We start from the raw sequence: 18,287 nt of genomic DNA, 5'->3' as shown, positions 1-18,287 counted from the left end.
ATATTTGTTTATTTAATTTTCAATTCCCTGCCTTTTCCAAAAAATGATTTGCTTCTGCTAATGCAACATTAATCAGAGTGCACTTCTAATCCAAGAGAAGTGTGTGAGAATTAACTTAATCCCTTTGGGGTTATGAAGGATGGAAATGTAACTTGAAATGTAGTACTGAAAGAGTATAGAATTACTATAAATTAGGTGATTGCTTTTCATTCTTGGAGTCAAGGAGACCTTCCTCCAATACTAGAATAACAGTGCTTGATTTGTTTTTTGGGTTTCCTGTTTGTTTGTTTTTTGGTTGGTGAAGGAGTTGTTAAAACAGGAGGAACATGACAAAGATGTTTGCCTTCTGCTCCTCATAAGCAAAATTTTAGAACACATTGGCCCTGCTGCAGGAACTCTCTTGGAGTCAGTTGGTCTTAGTGTCTTTGTTCAAGAACAGCTTACCTCTAAGACTGGTTCTTTCCTAGGAGTCCATGGCTCTACTGCATTTATAAAACTGAGTGGGTTTTCATGATTTCTCATGCATTGTTTCATGTGCATTCTCTAATTAATAACAGTGATGTCAATAGTTGTAACCCCATAAATAATTGTTTAGCCTTCTAATCTTACACTTGAGAAACCTAAGGCTAGACCCTCTAACTTCATATTATACCAATATGCTCCATTCCTGGGTTAAAGTGTATTTCCTCAGTTAATGAACTGTTCTTTCTTGTGGCATTTAAAAATGTTACTTACATGCTTTATACTGGGTCTTTGTGTTCTGGGCTAACTAAACCTGGCTGTAAACACAAGCCTGTAAAGCCGACAGAGATTGTGATGAGGTGAATGATTGGTAGAGCTGTGCTTCTGTTGTTTTTCATGCACAACAAGCCATAGCAAACAGCTATTTGAACAGAATTAGGCAAGTTTTAGGCTCTCATTTTATTTGCTGTTGATTGCTAGTTACAGTTTTCAGTGGAAAAATGAGCCTGGATACAGACTTTGAATAATGGGGCCATGTGGATTTTTTAAAACCACCAAGAAGAAAAAAAAAAGCAAACAAACACCCAACTTGCTATGGATTTGATTTTTGGGGCCAGAAGATAATTCGATTTGAAAAGATGTCTCTTGTTGAAGGGGTGTTTACAATGATGAGGGGTTTATGATAAAGCCTTAAGTCCTGACATTAAGTGAAAAAGCAGGATGCAAAATAATACATGAATTATTTTGTGAAATCAAGTAATCCTAAGGGGAATGATCATAATTTTGCATCACATTACACTGTAGGTAAAGTCACGTGTGCATTTTAAAGTCTTGGGACAATAGCAAGCACTTGCTAAGAATTTAGAGAAACTGACCAGGAAACCTGGACTCCTGTCTAGGGCTGCTGGTAGTTTACTCTGTGATCTTTGGCCAGTTACTCAACTTGCCCAAAACTGTAATTGTTTATTTGCTAAACAAGATGTGTTGGACAAACTGATGCCCTCCAGTCCTTTTGAGTTCTAAAATAAGGTGTCTGTCTGTGCTATTCTTAACCTTCTTGGACTCAGAAATCTCTGTGAAGTTATTTTAAGATAAATAGAGGCTTTGTGTCTCTCAGATTAGGTAGGAACGCACTCTGATGCTCTTTCAAGCTGATTCCTATTGCTTCTACCTTTGATGTGCTGAGATGAGATTTTTCACTGAGGCTGCTACTTCACATCTTGATTGGAACCTGACGGGGCAAAAAATAAACAAAAAACAAGAGGAAGTAGTGGTACTAGGTGGTCTGTCCATGGAAAGAAGCTCTCCTTGGACTTTAGGGGGTGAGAATAACTAAGAGGCAGCCTTGGAGGGAAGGCAGAATCCCACCGTGGCTCCAGTGGATGCGGCTGCACTACAGAGATGGAGATGGATGTTCAGCTGAGCGTCTTACCCTGCTCCAACTCACAATTTGGCTTCAAATCCCAGGTACTTTTATTTTCTTTAAGTTCTATAAATCCCTAATGAAGTAAGGACTGTGTCAAAAAGAAACTGCTTTTTGGCAAACAAGTTTGTTCTTTGTTGTAAGACAGAAGTACTCAAGACCCGACAGAGCACAAAAGCTACCTTTCATTTGTTAATGTCCCCTCGTCTACTCCAACGCACAAACGAAAAAGCATAACACTATATTGCTGTTAATATAGGTTAAGACCTAGATTGCAATTTTACAACAATGTGGCAAAAATGTTTACTTTGCAGTCTCCAGAAAAACTAGAAAACAGGAAATAGGAAAGCAAAATCTAATAAAAATTTACAAGTAAATTGATTAAATTCTAAAGGACACAGGCCTTTCCCCCGACCCTTCACCTGTTCAATGACAGCCACACATGGCTGTATCAGACCTGGTGACATGAAGGATTCTTTCTGCAACATACCAAATAAAGCAAACATTTATTGCAAAGACACAGTCTATTGTTTGCCAGGGTATCCCCTGGTATAGCTGCAGTCTTTCCAAGTTTCTACAAAACACATAGAATTTTTTTTTTTTTTTTTAAAGCATGCCTGTTCTGTGGGCGTCGTAGCTCAACCCCACAGTGAGCTAATGGAGAAACAGATGATGTTCAGAGTATTTGAACCCAACCTGCAACTCCTCATTATTGTATGTCTTCCTCTACTTGATTTTCCATACCCCCACACTGCTGAGGAGGCTGAGTTTTGAGAATGGACACAGGAAAGTAGACGGCTGATTGAACTATCTTTGAATACATTGCAAGATCAGCAACATGAGTTGGCGAATTATCAGCACCTGTGATAGAGGGGCATGCTTTTTGGTTAGACAGCAACTTGCCTTAAAATACAGTAGACCTTAGGCCACTGAAGCTTAACTTTCAGCCACATCATGGAGTTGTGGTCCAATAAGCTTTATACTAATAAGGAGGCAATTATTATAGAGGTTCATCAAGCAATGAAGTAGTCAACAATCAAGCATGAGACATGACTACAGAAGCTCTATGTGTAGGAAACACTCAGATGCTCAGTCTCCTCATCACTAATATGAATATCATAATCAAAAAGTCCTGGAACCAACACCTCTGTGAGAATTAAATGAATCAATACATCTGAAATTTCCAAAATGTCATATGGATTTTAGTTACTATTATGATTGATGTAAAAATGGAAAAAGTCTGCTTATTCTTAATGCCCTACTGATAAAAAGTAATTCCAAATCTGGAAGGCCCCTTTCTAGCTTCTACTTTAAGAAAAATTATCAGACAGGATAAAAATAATTCTTTTACAATTTCCCAGCAATCTGCTACCTGTATCTATATTCTAAAAACAGAACCATAGATGATGTAGGTTTATCTATGGCCTCAGAGTAATGAAGTGTAGATTCATTAGAGTAAGCTGCATAGATGTACAATTAAAAAAAAACAAAAAAATCCAATGAACTAAAGACAATAGAGATAAAAATAAACTCACTCCCAGAGCTTTCTGATTTTACACTTCGATTAGCTTTCTGAGAACAAGAGTAAAGTAAAAAACAACACAACCAGCCAGCCCTTAAAAATGCTTTTTCTCTTTTCCGGGTAAGAAACATCAGCAGGTATAGTCTAAGGTAGGAGCCAGGGAATAACAGATATAACAGCACTTGCTTGGCTACATGTAAGAGAAAGATGCCATTTACACAGCTCTAATTAGACAGCTCTTAGAAAGACTGCAAGCAACCTGTGAAACTGCTCCAGGTTTCCCAGGCTAAGTGCTATCTACCTTTCTATTTAAAACAAATTAAGCTATAAAAATTTGTCTATTCACTGCTACTCAAAAAAAGGAAATGCTTTTACGTTTTTTTTTAAAAAGTACCATGAAATAAAATGATTAAACTTCATCACAGTTGTAAACAATTAACTTGAAAAATAGAAAAACTGAAAATGCTGCAGAAACCATGTTATCAGCCTAAATCAATGATTTATGCTCTGAAGAGTGTGAGAAAAATGAACTCAACCAATAATTGGACAGGATTTATTTTTTTTAAATGAGTTTTTTAAGGGATGGGATATACATTCTAACAAATTTCCTTTAGTACCTTAAATAGAATTTCAAGAGCAAGGTAAAACAAACATGAGGTGCCAACAAACTATTCACTAGTGACTGGGAAAGAGAGGGAGAGAAATCCGGAGGGAGAAAAAGGGATCATATTTATTGAGGTAATATGGGAAGGAGCACACAGCAACTATCAAAGGACTTCTTTATTGGGTGAAATAATTGTAATTGTTTTGATGTTAGAACTTCACATGGAACATTTATATTCACTATAACTAACATTCCATTAGAAAATGTTGGATAGACTGTATTAACATATTTTCCTAGGTTTTTTTGGTTTTGTTTTACTTATTGAAAATACATCCAGTTACCAGATATGCCCCTTGCCCAAAAAAAGAAAAGAAAAAGATATTTTACAGCATGGGTACCATGTGAAATTGGAGAATACGTTAGCATGTGCTCACAGCTGTTTCAAATGAATTGCTATAGACTTACCCACAGAACACTCTGCAGAAGAGAGGCTAAGACACAACTGAAACCTAGAGCACTAGTGTGGTGGCAAATGGTGGATAACATTACAGAAGGAATAGCAGTAGTTTCTTGTCTTTATTTATTTATTTTTAACTGGATTTATCTTAGAGGTGGTGATTCCATGTGAGCAGCTTTCTCATCTTAAAGGTGCTAAATTGCCCATCTCACAAATAATCAAGTTATTGTAACATCATCTATATTATTTATGCTTGGATTTTTTTGAATTGCTCCTGTTTTGCAAATCAAACAGCAGATGATATATATTTGAATTTCCATTTAAAAGAATAGATTCTTGCCCCTGTTGAAATCTGTAATGCTCTTATGGGTCTGGTTTCCATTTATCAAGCACCAGTGTTTTCTTTTGTATTACAGAGTACTTCAAATATATGCAGCTTTCTCATTTGGATATTAATTTTTCCATAGATCACATATCAAAGAAATTTTGTCTGCACTTAAAAGGACCTATCTGTAGTAGTAATAAAATGCATAACACTAAAGATAATCTTAACAATTCCCAATATTTATTATGTATTTTCTTGGTGCCAGGCACTCTTCTAGGTGCTTTACATATGTTAGTTTATTTAATCCTCCTAGTAATTGTAGGAAGTAGGTACTATTAATAATCCCATTATACAGATGAGGAAAGCAAGGCTCAGCAACTTGTCCAAGGCAAGCTCTGCAGAAGCAAGCAGAGCTTAGGATGTGTTATCAGGAAAGAGGTTCCTGAGCAGCATACAGGCCCTCCTAAGAAGGTACTTACTTTTACTTATTAAAGAGATGAAGTGAATAAATATATTTATCTTTTGGAACTTTAAATATATGACCCTTTCTGTAAGAAAAAAATAACACACTGCTCTGATCAGAATGTGTTCCCCTAAATTCATATGTTAAACTTAATCACCAATGTGATAGTATTGAGAGGTGAGGACTTAGGAAATGCTTAAGTCATCAGGGCAGAGCCCTCATGGGTGGGATTAGGATCCTTATAAAAAAGCTTGAAAGATTAAGTTTGCCCATTTTCTATCGTTTTGGCCATGTAAGGACACAGCATTCTTTCCCTCAGGGGATGCAGCAAAACAGGGCACCATCTTGGAAGTGGACAGACTGGGCCCTCACCAGAAAGCAAGGCTGCTGGCACCTTGATCTTAGACTTCCCAGACTCTAGAACTACGAGGAATAAATTTGTATGGTTTATAAATTACCCAGTCTGTGGTATTTTGTTATAGCAGCACAAATGGACTAAGACATGGATCCCTATTTTACTAAGCTTTTTAAAAAAAAATCAGATTAATAAGCACTAGTGTTAAAGAATGCATATTACATACTAGGTTTATTCTTCATCACTTCTAACCCTCTCATGGATAAAACCATTTAAATCTGTTTTGGTGAGAGTCACATAGTAGCCAATAATCCTATTTAGAATAAGCCCACTAGCTTTTTTTTTTTTTTTCCTTGAAGAAGCTAATCATCTCATACCGTCTAAGATTTAATATTTATTTGCCTACTTATCTTTTGATCTCAGGATTTAGAATCAATGTTCAGAATTCTGGAGATGATGGTAGAAATGGTCTTACACATCCTTGTTTTATAAGAAAACAACGAAAGACACTAAGTCATAGGTTCTTCCTAAACTGGAGAATGGGCTTGCAAAGAGATTGTATATGCATGAACTTTCTGAAATTAGTGTACAAATAAAGTATGTAAGTGCTCTATGTTTTCAAGTGGGGTTTAAATGTTCGTGAAATTATCAAAAGGATCCAGCTTCCCCAAAGACTGAATGTTAACTGCATTAAGTGAAATGCTCAAGGTCACATTGTTGTTTAAACTGAAATTTAGTTTTCGGTTTTCTGTCTCTTTATTCAGTATACTTCCCAATATACCTTAAAACGTGAGATTAAACAAACAAAAAAAACACACCTGAAAATCATTTCTGTGTCATTTATTCTTTGGAAAAATTCATTTTGACTTGGAGTCTAAGAACACAACTGAAGATCTCTAGTTCTAAGATTTCTATCATAAGTGTTTCAAAATGTGTATTTGAAAATTCTTACACAATCTTCCCAGCCAAAAAGGCAACAGTTTTGAATTAGGTTTGATGTACACAGGCAGGGCTATTATGATTTCAAAAGCCGCTCTGGGCCTGCGTAGACTAATGGGAAGAACAGCTGCCTTGAGACTGACATGTATTAGTATTTTGAATTTGTCACTTATTAGCTATTGATCATACTTAAGTTTGCTGACTTTTTAAATGCTTCCATTTCCTCATCTGTAAATTCAGATCATGACAACTAGCTTTTGGGGTTGGGCCTCCATAACATAGTGCTCGACATGTAATAGATAACCAGATAATCGTATCTATTATAATGTCTTGTCTTTGTTGTTGAATTGAAAAGCAGAATTTTAATTTTGCTTTATATTTAGACTTGGCTAACACTTTTCTAAAAATCCATGTCAATATGGCTTTTAAAACAAAATGTTAATTATAATCCTACTAATGGAAACAGTACTGGCAGCAGTGAAGATTAATTATACTTTAGAACAACAACCTCTTTTTTATCCACAACTGCAATAATTAATTTTTGCGAATTACAAGGCATTATAATAAATAACCTGCCACTAATTGATACTCCTTGGTCAATAAGAAATTAAAGATACATACAACAATATTTAAGGTAAGCAGATCACCTGTATTATCATTAGGTTTACAAGTACTTGACATTTGTTCTGCAATCTTACGACTCTGGTCCACTTGAATGATGCATTTGATGATTCCCATATTGTGTCCTTGCCTCAGGTTAGTCATGCCATAAAATAGGAAATGAGATAGGAAATAGGAAATGAAGTTCTAAAACCTAATATTTATGTTATCCATAAGGCTAATGCCAAAAGATAAAACAGATTTTTAGGCAAAAAGATAAGACTGAGCTTTTCCACCCATGCTAAGTGACTTAAGACACTGTCACACCCTGCATCGGTAGCAAAGTGTTATGAGTGATGTGGGAAAGTGGAAGACCCAGACCAGGAATCAGAAGAGCTGGATTCTAGCGAGTTATATTATTTATATTCTGTGTGACTGTGTGACTCTGGGCCAATCCTGTCTGAGCTTCAGTTTTCTCATCTATAAATGTGAATACCTATATATCCAGTAAAATACTTACACTGCCGCTTCATTAGACTGTTGTGTACAGCCAATAAAACAACGGATAAGGAAACTACATAGAGATAACTCTTAGAAGTCAGAAATGAAAGAGATTACCACTAAGAAAACTGATATTCAGAGAAGTCAAGGTAACCTAGCTAGTTAGTGACCCAACCTCAGATTTCCTTGTTCTTCATCTTTTGGTTTGTCCATTGTCTTTTCCTAATAAAAATATACTTTCTGAACAACTTTGGATTCTACAAGTTTAAGCATAATATTATATATTCTGTTTATGCACATCCAAGTATTAGCTTCCAATATCCAAGTATTAGCTTCCATTTGGTCTTTATTTGAAAATATTTACCTTTTCTTTTTTTTTTTTTTTCCAGATGGGGTCTGGTTCTGTTGCCCAAGCTGGAGTGCAGTGGGACAATCTCAGCTCACTGCAAACTCCACCTCCCAGGCTCAAGCAACCCTCCCACCTCAGCCTCCTGAGTAGCTGGGACTACAGGCGCGTACCATCATACTAGCGAGTTTTTTGTAGAAAATATTTATCTTAACTCATTACAATAAATCCTATTGCCCTCTTCTTCAGGAATTACTATTTTCTCTTAAGAACTGCTTAAACATAGAGGGGATGCCAATGGTAATTGGATTTGTCAAAAATTCAATTCTGTTTCCATACTGCTTACCCTATAATTAAACAATTGAAACCATTTTGTAATTAGGACTCTTTTGAATTTATTCTGCATTTTTCCTAGCCTAAATAAAATGACTGTGATTTGGAAAGATGTCACCAAGTGTCACTAGTTTCAAAAAGTTCAATAAGCACATTACTGCCCACACACAATTCCTGATTCTTTTAATTTTTCCCTGTTATTCTCTCAGTGGAAGTAGGATATACACTTGCTCTACTAAACAAATATAAAGACAACATCAATCACTGCGGCCACTTCCAGTTTTTGTTGTTCTAATGTCTGTCAGATCACTTTGCAAAATAATGTAAGGAGTAACTAGCACCACTGAGAGAATAGAACAAAAACACCCAAATTAAAACTCTCAGCCAAAGTCACTTAAGTTAGTAACACTGGTTGGAACACAAAACAAGCACATTAAGTTTTATAAATTGTGCATGAAGTCACTTAATATTTCAATATACTAAAAGCTGGCCCTGTATTATCAAAGCTGTCTTTAGAGGAGAAGCCTCAGTTAGTGGTTCTGTGGTTCCAGTTGCCAGTATTTTCTCTTCCGTGTTTAAGATACAGGATGATTGACTGCCCTCATGAATACCTGCTGGTTAGCGCTTAGTTTAAGATAAAATGCCGTTCACGGTTGTAATTTAGATGAAAGTTCTCTATAGCTCATAAACTTCAATTAAATGCTTCTAACCTTTTGCATAACACTTAACATGTTAGGTCAGCTCTAGATTTAGGGTGTATTTGTGAACACAGCACTATAAAAAGACAGGTTTTCGTGTGATTCAAGTGCTTTTGCTTTTATAATATAAAACCAGCATAGGAACGAAATGTGCATAGTTTTCAACCATCAGAATAAAGATACAAGGAGATATATTTTTTATCCCTCAACATACTTTAAAGATGTGGAAAATAACAGGTTAAGAAAAATAATGACAAAGTGAGCAAAAGTACAGGGAAGTGGTAGTTATTGAATGACCTAATTCTTAGTGGAAACAATGCTACAATACAGCAGAGGCAGACTGACAAGTTCCCCAGGCGAGATCATGCCAGATAGATTCTCAACTTACATTCATTTATTTTATTTCAATAATTTACCTTGCTTTTGCTAATGGAAAAAAAGATTTCTCTCTGCTATTTGTGACTCAGTTTAGTTTTTCATTTATTATGGAGATGATTTAAGAGACTTGAGACCCCCCACAAAAAAACCTGTATTTTTTCACACTTTAAAATGGAAAACATAGAGATAAATGTAAGGTAATCATCCACATATGTTAATTACAGTTTTTAAACAGAATTTGAAAAGAAGCGATTACCCATTTGACATTATTATGCCTGATCTAGTATTGGTAAAATTTTAATAAATTTAAATAATTGTTTTCAGTGTGGAAAAAGGCTAACTCTTGAACACTTAGTATCTGTGGGTGCCTAGAAAAGGGATTATAGTATTTTCCACCATCCAAAGGAAATTTATTATGAGAATTTTACAAACTATATCTATGCAAAACAATGCCATGTTGAGGTAAGGAGGGCCACAGGTATAGGATTGTTCAAATGGTGAAAGATAGTTTTTCTTCCCAAAAAAACTGGAAACAAATGTATTAATGGCCTATGGTGCCTACTGAGAAAGCTTTTAAACAGTTTCACTTTCAAATAAATTTTGGACGTTGAGGAAGCAGGTAGGAGATGTGGTCAGAGTTATAAAATAAAGCGGTGGTCAGCAGAGATTTTGGAAGCAGAAAACAGGGAAAGGTACTCGAACAACTACAGATGAACATCTTTCAACTATAAAGTCCTTAAAATAACTGGGTCTGAAGCTACTATAATTTATTTGTTTTCTGAAATATCTTTAAGAATGTAAACAGTGAACCTTCAAGTATGAAGAGGCCATAAAACTCTTCTGGGCACTAATGAGGGTGAACATGGCATGTGCCAAGGGTGACCCAGGTTGACTGTTAGAGGGACAGATTTAAGTGGCCTCCTAAACTATTTTCTAAGGACTTTCCAATCCAATGTGCTCCTGTAGCCAGAGTAACTAATGAAATACTGTGTGTTGAAGATGAACTTCTAGTTGTTTTAATATGCCACACAAAAGGGATTTATCATTGGAAAAATGATCCGTCATGAATCCTTAATGAAGCTGGATAGATTTGAGGAGCAACCCTCATCTTTTAGGAACAATCATTCCCTCTGGAACACACTCCTTACTGCAATTCTAAGAGGCAGATTACCAAGCAGTCCACAAATTAGATAAATTAGACATTTCCAACATACTTAATTTATATTAATCACCACATTATCAACTTTGAAATTTTAGACAGTCCCCAGTGGATATCCAGATTTATTTACAAGCAAACAATCCCCTCTCCCCTTTTAAAATAACCATTTAGTTTATGGGCCTCTTCTGACAATCACCTGTTCATTCATAACAACCAAAAACCATCACTAAAATGGGCAACCTCAATTCGCTTCCCATATAAAACATCAACTACATTATCAAATCTTTAGGGTAAAGGCAAGAAGGTAATGAGAGATGCACTTCTGTCATATGGTGTCAGGGATATTGTGGCCTATGTATAATTTATTTGTGTGAGAAAGAAAAAGTAGGAAAAAGCTATGTTTGAATCTTAATTACTTTCTTTTTTCCTTTGAGATGGAGTCTCACTCTGTTGCCCAGGCTGGGGCTGGAGTACAGTGACACGATCTCGGCTCACTGCAACTCCCGCCTCCTGGGTTCAAGTGATTCTCCTGCCTCAGCGTCCTGAGTAGCTGGGATTACAGGCGCCCACCACCATGCCCGGCTAGTTTTTGTATTCTCAGTAGAGATGGGTTTTCAGCATGTTGGCCAGGCTGGTCTCGAACTCCTGACCTCAGGCGATCCACCCGCCTCAGCCTCCCAAAGTGCTGGGATTACAGGCGTGAGCCACCATGCACAGCCATCTTAATTACTTTCAGAGATGGTTAATAACCTCACTAAAACAATATTCTCATGCACATACTCAAATCCATGAAAATAAAGGTATCAGTGATGTCTGCATTTCCTTACCTTCTATAGCTGATAGGAGAACCCGGGAATGATCATATGCGATTACATTCGCGTATCTATTCTTTGGTTTGTTTACTTCCAAGTTTGAATGTTCCCATGTGAACTGCTGGCCAGGGTCAATTGACTTTAAAAGAAAAACAACACATATACACAAAATCAATACTGAAAACCACCAGATTATAGGCATTTATCACATGTAATAAACATGATTTAAAAGGAAAATTCTGAAGCCATACTTCATCAAGATGATCCTAACTGTGAAGCTGAACACTAATGTAACCAGCATAACAAAAAATGATTAATCACTGCAGAAACAGTGATAGTCACCAACATTGATTCAAATGAAAAAAGACATCAATACAGATGTTCTGTTAATATTGGAAAGGCAGGTTCTTAATTTTACTTTTCCATTTCCCTCTCTGCTGCTGTAGTTTACAAGTCATCTTGGTTCAATATTCCTTCCGGTTCTGTAAACCTTATTTTATATTGATTATTCTTCCCTATTCTTTCCTATCTGGACCTAAGCTGAGTCTTTAAGTTGACTGGTCTTTCACTGGCTTCAATGGACACAGGCTTTACTGTTCATTCTTTATCTACATGTTCACAACTTAATGGCAACTTAAGGTTTTGTCTGTTTCTCTGTAACACACTAAGACGAATATTACAAGGCAAATTGTACAATTTAAATAGTTAACACGAACAGTGAAGAAGGGAGGTCAGTTAATTTAATACTCAGATGAATAAGATACAACCCAATGCATATAAATTGTTTTTCTATTTATCATTACATATTTTCTATTTATTATTATGTGTTATTATGTTTATAGTTGGCTTTTTATTCTTGATTTTAACATTAGTTTTTTTTTTCTGATTTTATCCCTTTCTTTGATGGTACATTTCAACCAAATTATTCAACAATCTAAAATAAATATCAAACAGGTATATAAAGTATGTAATTTAAAAATATCTAAGTAGAATCATCATTTCAAGACCAAATTCAGGTTTGATCATAAAACTCTAGGGGACTTCATTTCCTGAAACGTTATGGAAATCAAAATATTTTTTCTTTCATCATAGGCTACTGATAACATTTAAGATTTATAATTTCATTGGTATATGGAAACACAAGTTCATTAATTACACAAACATGATTTTAAACGATCAAAATCAAGTTTTCAAGAATGATAAAACAGGTTTATACTCAGGTAATTTTTTTTTTAATATACTCTATTATGTTAACAGAATTTTAAGCAGTTATTTTTGATGCTGGGTATTTTTCATGCCTTTATGTGTATATGTAGAAGTTGGGAGTAAAACATACCCCCAACAGCATCAAAATACTAAAGATGTGCACACTTTCTGTCAAAAGGCACAGAATTCAGCACAACAGTAAAACTCACAAGCGTCAAAAGTCAAGTCTGTTAGTAGTCTTGAATAGCGTCCAAGCATTCTAAAATTCTCAGCAGTATAGATTCCAGCCTCTAATTTACTAAGGATTATTAAACTGTTTTCCTTTCTTAGCCTGTGTTAATCTATATACAAAATAGTCAATCAATGAGCAATATTCAGGAAAATATTAATAATTATCCATACCTTAGAGTCTGAAAACTAATATAATTAAGGGACTTTCTAGTTTGCTCTTCCAGGGAAATTTTTCATCTCCCTTGCAGAAATTGATTATCTCCAAGCATGCTATGAGCCGAAGGTATTGAAGCATTCAGATGTCCTGGTGGAAGCCTTCAAGTCAACCTTGAACCATGTCCACACAGAACAGCTCCACTCAGTGATGAAGGCCTGCCTTAAAAATCTCTCAAATTTGCAATCTCATTGCTGCTTCCTACATCCGGAACATTGGTATCTGTTGTCTGATTGAAATCCCTTCTCTAATCTCTTATTCCAATCCGGTCTTCATACTGCTGCCAAAGTTGTCTTTCTAAAGCATAGCTCTGGACAGGTTGGCTCCCTGTTTAATAACTTCCACTGGCTCTGTGTGACCTCCAGCCTAAATTCTAAATTCCTACCTATGCAGCTTTCGTCATCTTTGCATCTACACTACACCTGGCTCAGTAAATGGTCCAACAGATGTTATTTAAGCAAATGAATAGAATTGATGAATAAATGTTTTTGAGAAAAGTTCATAAAGAGAAATCATAGAGTAATTCCTCTATATAACATGAGAGTTAGAGAACAAACTATGGAAACCTCATTGTACAGTATACCACAATTATCATACTTAACACCCATTATCATATGGCTTAGTGATTAAGTATGTGATCATGGAATTATAACTACCACTGCTATTCCACTTTATACTGATGAACATTATTGGATACATAAGCTTCTTACACATCATTTAAACATCCCAAGAAGCTACTAAGCTCACTGGTATATGTACAGTGCTCCCTCTGATATCCTTGTTTTACTTAGACTAAGATCACCCACAGATGTATAAGATGACATGCATTTACTTATAGCAATGAAATTGCATCTATTAACTGAAACAAACTGTTAACTCATGTCCATTTCCACTCTTGCCACATGTTTTCAGCCTTCTGTAGGACTTACTTGATACTACATTGAAGACTTTAAAAACGAGTAACAGAAACATGAGTTGTGTGCCACCTATGTTAGATAATACGCTTAGGTTCAAAGTGTGGCCCATGAGATGAAGACCAACAAATAACAGGATAATTATAAAAATACGTGCTAGGTCGTTATGCTTTAATATGAAGAATTATGCTGGATTTTCACAATTGTTATAAGGTAGGTATTGTTTTTTTTCCATTTGGCAGGTGAGAAAACTGAAGTAAAGAAAGATTAATTTAATTATTCTTACTGAGGGCCTACTTCGTGACAGGCCCTGTGCTACTTGGTACTTAACGTAATTTGGCTAAGCTCACACAGCTAGATTCATACAGTTACCCTCAAACCAGGTCTGCGTGATTCCAAAGCTCAACTGATAATTAACAGCTGGTAATGACTAAGCCATGATACTACTTAACTATCCAGAATGCCACTGCAAAAGGAAGAAGCCCAACTTAAGAAACACACCTACACATCACTATCCTTTATTTCACCAATCCAAATGATATTTCTTCCCAACTTATCAGCCTGTGTCATTCTGGGGCAATTACATAAGAAATCAAGTTTTAAAAATGAGGTTGGCTTCACATGGATGATAAAACAGATGGGATGCCGCTTACATTTATACTCGTTTTACACGGATCAAACAAACATTGATTAAATAATGCTGACTTGTCTGTGCAACACAGCACTCATCCATCTGTATCTATCTGTCTGACTGAACGTTTAACAAAACACAACACGGGTCATTATTTTTGGAGCTTGTCAGAATGCTGACAGCAGTAAACTCAGTAAAGAATAACAACTGAAAGTTGGTGAGGTATACTAAGATCTTTCATATTTCAAAAAATACATAAAACTGGTTGAGGAAAATCAAATTTCAGTTATCCATATTAATAAGACAAAGAGATCATGAATGAGTAAGACCCTAATTGCTGGTGACAGACACAGTTGCTTTGCCTCTCTCTTCTAAGGCTTCTCTTGCTGCTGTCCTCTTAAGGAAGAGTGAGATGGCCAAAATGAAGAAAGAGCAATGTAGACCCTGAGGAATGTAAAAGTTGACTTTCACTTCAACCCTGTATTTTTGGTCAGTCCACCCTGACCATGCATCTTTTTTACTATAAAGCTAAGCTGAGGTTACCCAAATATTAATTATTCAAAACAATTTGAAATAAGCACCTTTGTTCTTAATGGACTCAATTCCTTCTTTTGGGTCTGCTGCTGTTAGTGTCTGGTTTTCCTGAGCTTGACTCATAGTTATGTCCACTCAACTCTGTCCACCCAAATAATCTTCCGTGGGATACCCTTGCCTTCCCAGCACTCAATCTGAAGTTTTACCTTCCCAAGCTGAAATCCTGGCCAGGCTTTCTTCAGTCTCCGTTGTGGAGAATTTTGCAAGTTAGAAATAAAGCAAGCTAGATTTATTCAAGTAAAATTGATTAATACACTTTTATACATGATACGAAATACATAAATTATCACACAATTCACAAACAAAAATGCTACTTCATCGTATTTTTTGTGTCTCCAGCCAATCAAAAAGCCTCTTGAAAGACAGCTATTGGATGAACCCTATATAGCGTCTAAAGTTGTACCAAGATGCCGAACCATTTTACATTGCTTCCCTGCCTGCACGCTGGGGACTTGACTCCTCCTCCCCACCGCAGCTTTTGACTAAACCTTTCTAATGCTAACAACAGATCTTCAACTCAAAGGCTTTGCTTACTCAGAAAAAATGACCCAATAGAAGAAAAAATCCTATTGTGAGTGATTTAAAGAACAACGGGAAAGTCTCAAGCAGATACTTGCTAATATAAAACACTGCATTTATTTAGTCTTTAACTTGATGGTCTGAAAGTTCTAATCCTTTTTATTTAATCAACTAGAAGTTTATCTCAAACTAGGTAACTGAAAAAATAAGCTATAGCAGATGGATTAGAGGTTTGCATTGTATTCTCGACAAAAATTCAGAATTAAAATATAAATATATCCAATAGTTATAACTAATACTTAGATAACATTTACTATGTTTTCTTTGTGCTTTGTACATACTAACTCATTTATCTTCACAAAGACCCTAGAAGTAGTTGCCATTATGATTACAGTTCTGTAGATGAGGAAACTGAGGTATAGATAAGACAAATAACTTTCTCAGGGTCAAACAGCTAGCAGGGAGAGACGCCAGGCTGGGGGTCCACATATTCTGGCCCTGGAGGCTGAGGGCCCAGCCACCATAAGATGCTTTCTCTCTAGTTAAGCTGGAGAAGATTCCTTGAAGGTTTCACACTTGCCTTTCGACTATTCTCTTGAAACACAATGCACAGAAGGTTGGGAACAATCTGTGTAGTACTGCTGAACTCTATTTGTAATTCTAAACTCCAAACAAGAGAGTGATCATCAATTTGCACATCAGATTACAGTCACCAAGTAAAATTATATCCTGATATGGGAGTAACCTTTTTCAATAACGCTGAAGTCATTATCTTAAAGCAAAGTCCTTTAATCATTCTGCAAAATTCAACCTTTTTACCCAGAAGAAAAACATAATTCAAATGTGCAAAACACCATACAATACTAGTTGCTCTGTGTTTCACTTTCCCTCATCCCACCAAGAGAAAAACCTCAAAATATTCCCTTTAGAAACTCATCAAAGAGAAACCACAAAAAAAGATCATCCTGTTTTTGTGTGTTTTTAAAACAACTAACAAAAATTTAATTATATAGAAGGAATAGACCAGTTACTTCACTCGTCAAACCATGGGTCAGACTAACCATTTTTTTTACAGGGAATTGAACTTTCAATGACCCTTAACTTCCAAAGAAACAGTATCTTTTCACATATCTCCCCTTCAGTAGGCTCATTTGGTTCTTAGTGTGGTTGGCTCTGAGATATTCTCAAGTCCTTTCTGAGGTTTAGAAGAGCAATCTACCATTCACTGTGTATTCTGCAATTATGCCTTTTAAAATTCTCATTCATTGTCTCTCTCTTCTCTGTTTGAAAATGGTAAATTAATATATGCCCATTTGGAAAAGACCATGTTTGCATAGATGGGAAGGGCTATATTTTGCACAATTAGTAAAAGCCTGCAATTGGCATAATGAATACTTTCTTCAAAGAGAAGAGCATGAGTTCAGTTGAATCCTATGATGTTTTAGAAACTGAAATGTGAGGAAGGAGTGGAAAGTCTAGTGGTGAACAAAATCTGGAAGTCAGAGAACAGGGTGTTAGCTTTCTGGCTGCCCCTGGTTAGCTCTGGCCGGTCAGGTAACTTGGGTCTGTTCGCTCTGTGTTCCCTTTTCCTATTAATGTCAACCTAGTGTCAGGTTTGTGTCCTCATTTTCTCTTATCTCTCTTTGTCCAATTAGTTATCAAATCTTACTGAGTCTCTCTCTGTAAGAGCACCTCTCATCCAGGCCAACATTAGAGTGTGAAGGATTGAAATAAAGATTTTTCAAGACTCTCAGTATTAACAAATGAATGGATGTGGGCGTGCCCCACCTTTAGTAGTAGAAAAGGCATAGAAAATGTATAAATACACCACACTCATTGAAGTCATCAAAAAGTGTTTCAGTCACATATTTTTGTACATAGTTAAAATTCTGGCTTCACATAAGTGATAAAATGCATCAGCTTTACCTGTTGTCTAATGGTTGCATTTGAAATTTTGACTCTAACATACTATATAACAAATACGTATAGAAAATTACTTAAAGTAATAATATATATTATTAGAATTGACATGTAGGGAACAAAAAGGATAAACTATGCTCATAGTAAATCATTCATCCATGGCAAGTGAGTAAATATCTGAGGTAAACTTTTGATAAACAATTTATTCTAAATTATATCATAGTACTAAAGATGAATTAGTTTATTTCACTGAGGAAACCACTGATTCCCAGAAGTATATTAGAATTATCTTAATCTAACGTGGATTAAAAATGATGAAAAACAACAACAAAACCAAAAATACTTAATTCCCTTTTTAACTCAGTAGGCCAACATGAGGTACTCTCTAGAATTCAGATAAGGTGTTTTACTATTTTAGTGTGTGACTGTAGAAAAGATTATTTTTGAGAGATCGTTCCAAATAAGAATCCAAAAAAGAACATACAACTTTAAGATTAAAGATTTAAATAACTAGATTTTTTACTATATACTTTTTAAAAATTTTTAATTTATCTTTTATTTTTATTTTACTTTTTTTGTGGCAGGGTCATGCCTGTCCAGGCTGAAGTGCAATGGCGTGATCTTGGCTCACTGCAACCTCTGCCTCCCGGGTTCAAGCAATTCTCCTGCCTCAGCCTCCCA

At 35.7% G+C, this 18,287-nt stretch overlaps 1 protein-coding gene across 38 annotated transcripts in view; it reads right to left on the bottom strand.

Annotated features, from left to right (window-relative positions):
* PTPRD (protein tyrosine phosphatase receptor type D) overlaps positions 1 to 18,287 on the bottom strand; it is a 2,309,829-nt gene that overhangs the window by 76,156 nt on the left and 2,215,386 nt on the right. For all 38 annotated transcript variants that reach the window (XM_054658683.2, XM_054658684.2, XM_054658676.2 and 35 more), the window contains one exon: positions 11,393 to 11,516. In XM_054658683.2, coding sequence (XP_054514658.1) covers positions 11,393 to 11,516 — 124 coding nt within the window. The remainder of the gene's footprint in view (positions 1 to 11,392; positions 11,517 to 18,287) is intronic.

The sequence above is a fragment of the Pan troglodytes genome, chromosome 11 (genome assembly GCF_028858775.2).
Source record: "Pan troglodytes isolate AG18354 chromosome 11, NHGRI_mPanTro3-v2.0_pri, whole genome shotgun sequence".
Taxonomy (NCBI): Eukaryota; Metazoa; Chordata; class Mammalia; order Primates; family Hominidae; genus Pan; species Pan troglodytes.
The sequence above is the reverse complement of the archived record's forward strand: the minus strand, read 5'-3'. Positions and strand labels throughout refer to the sequence as shown.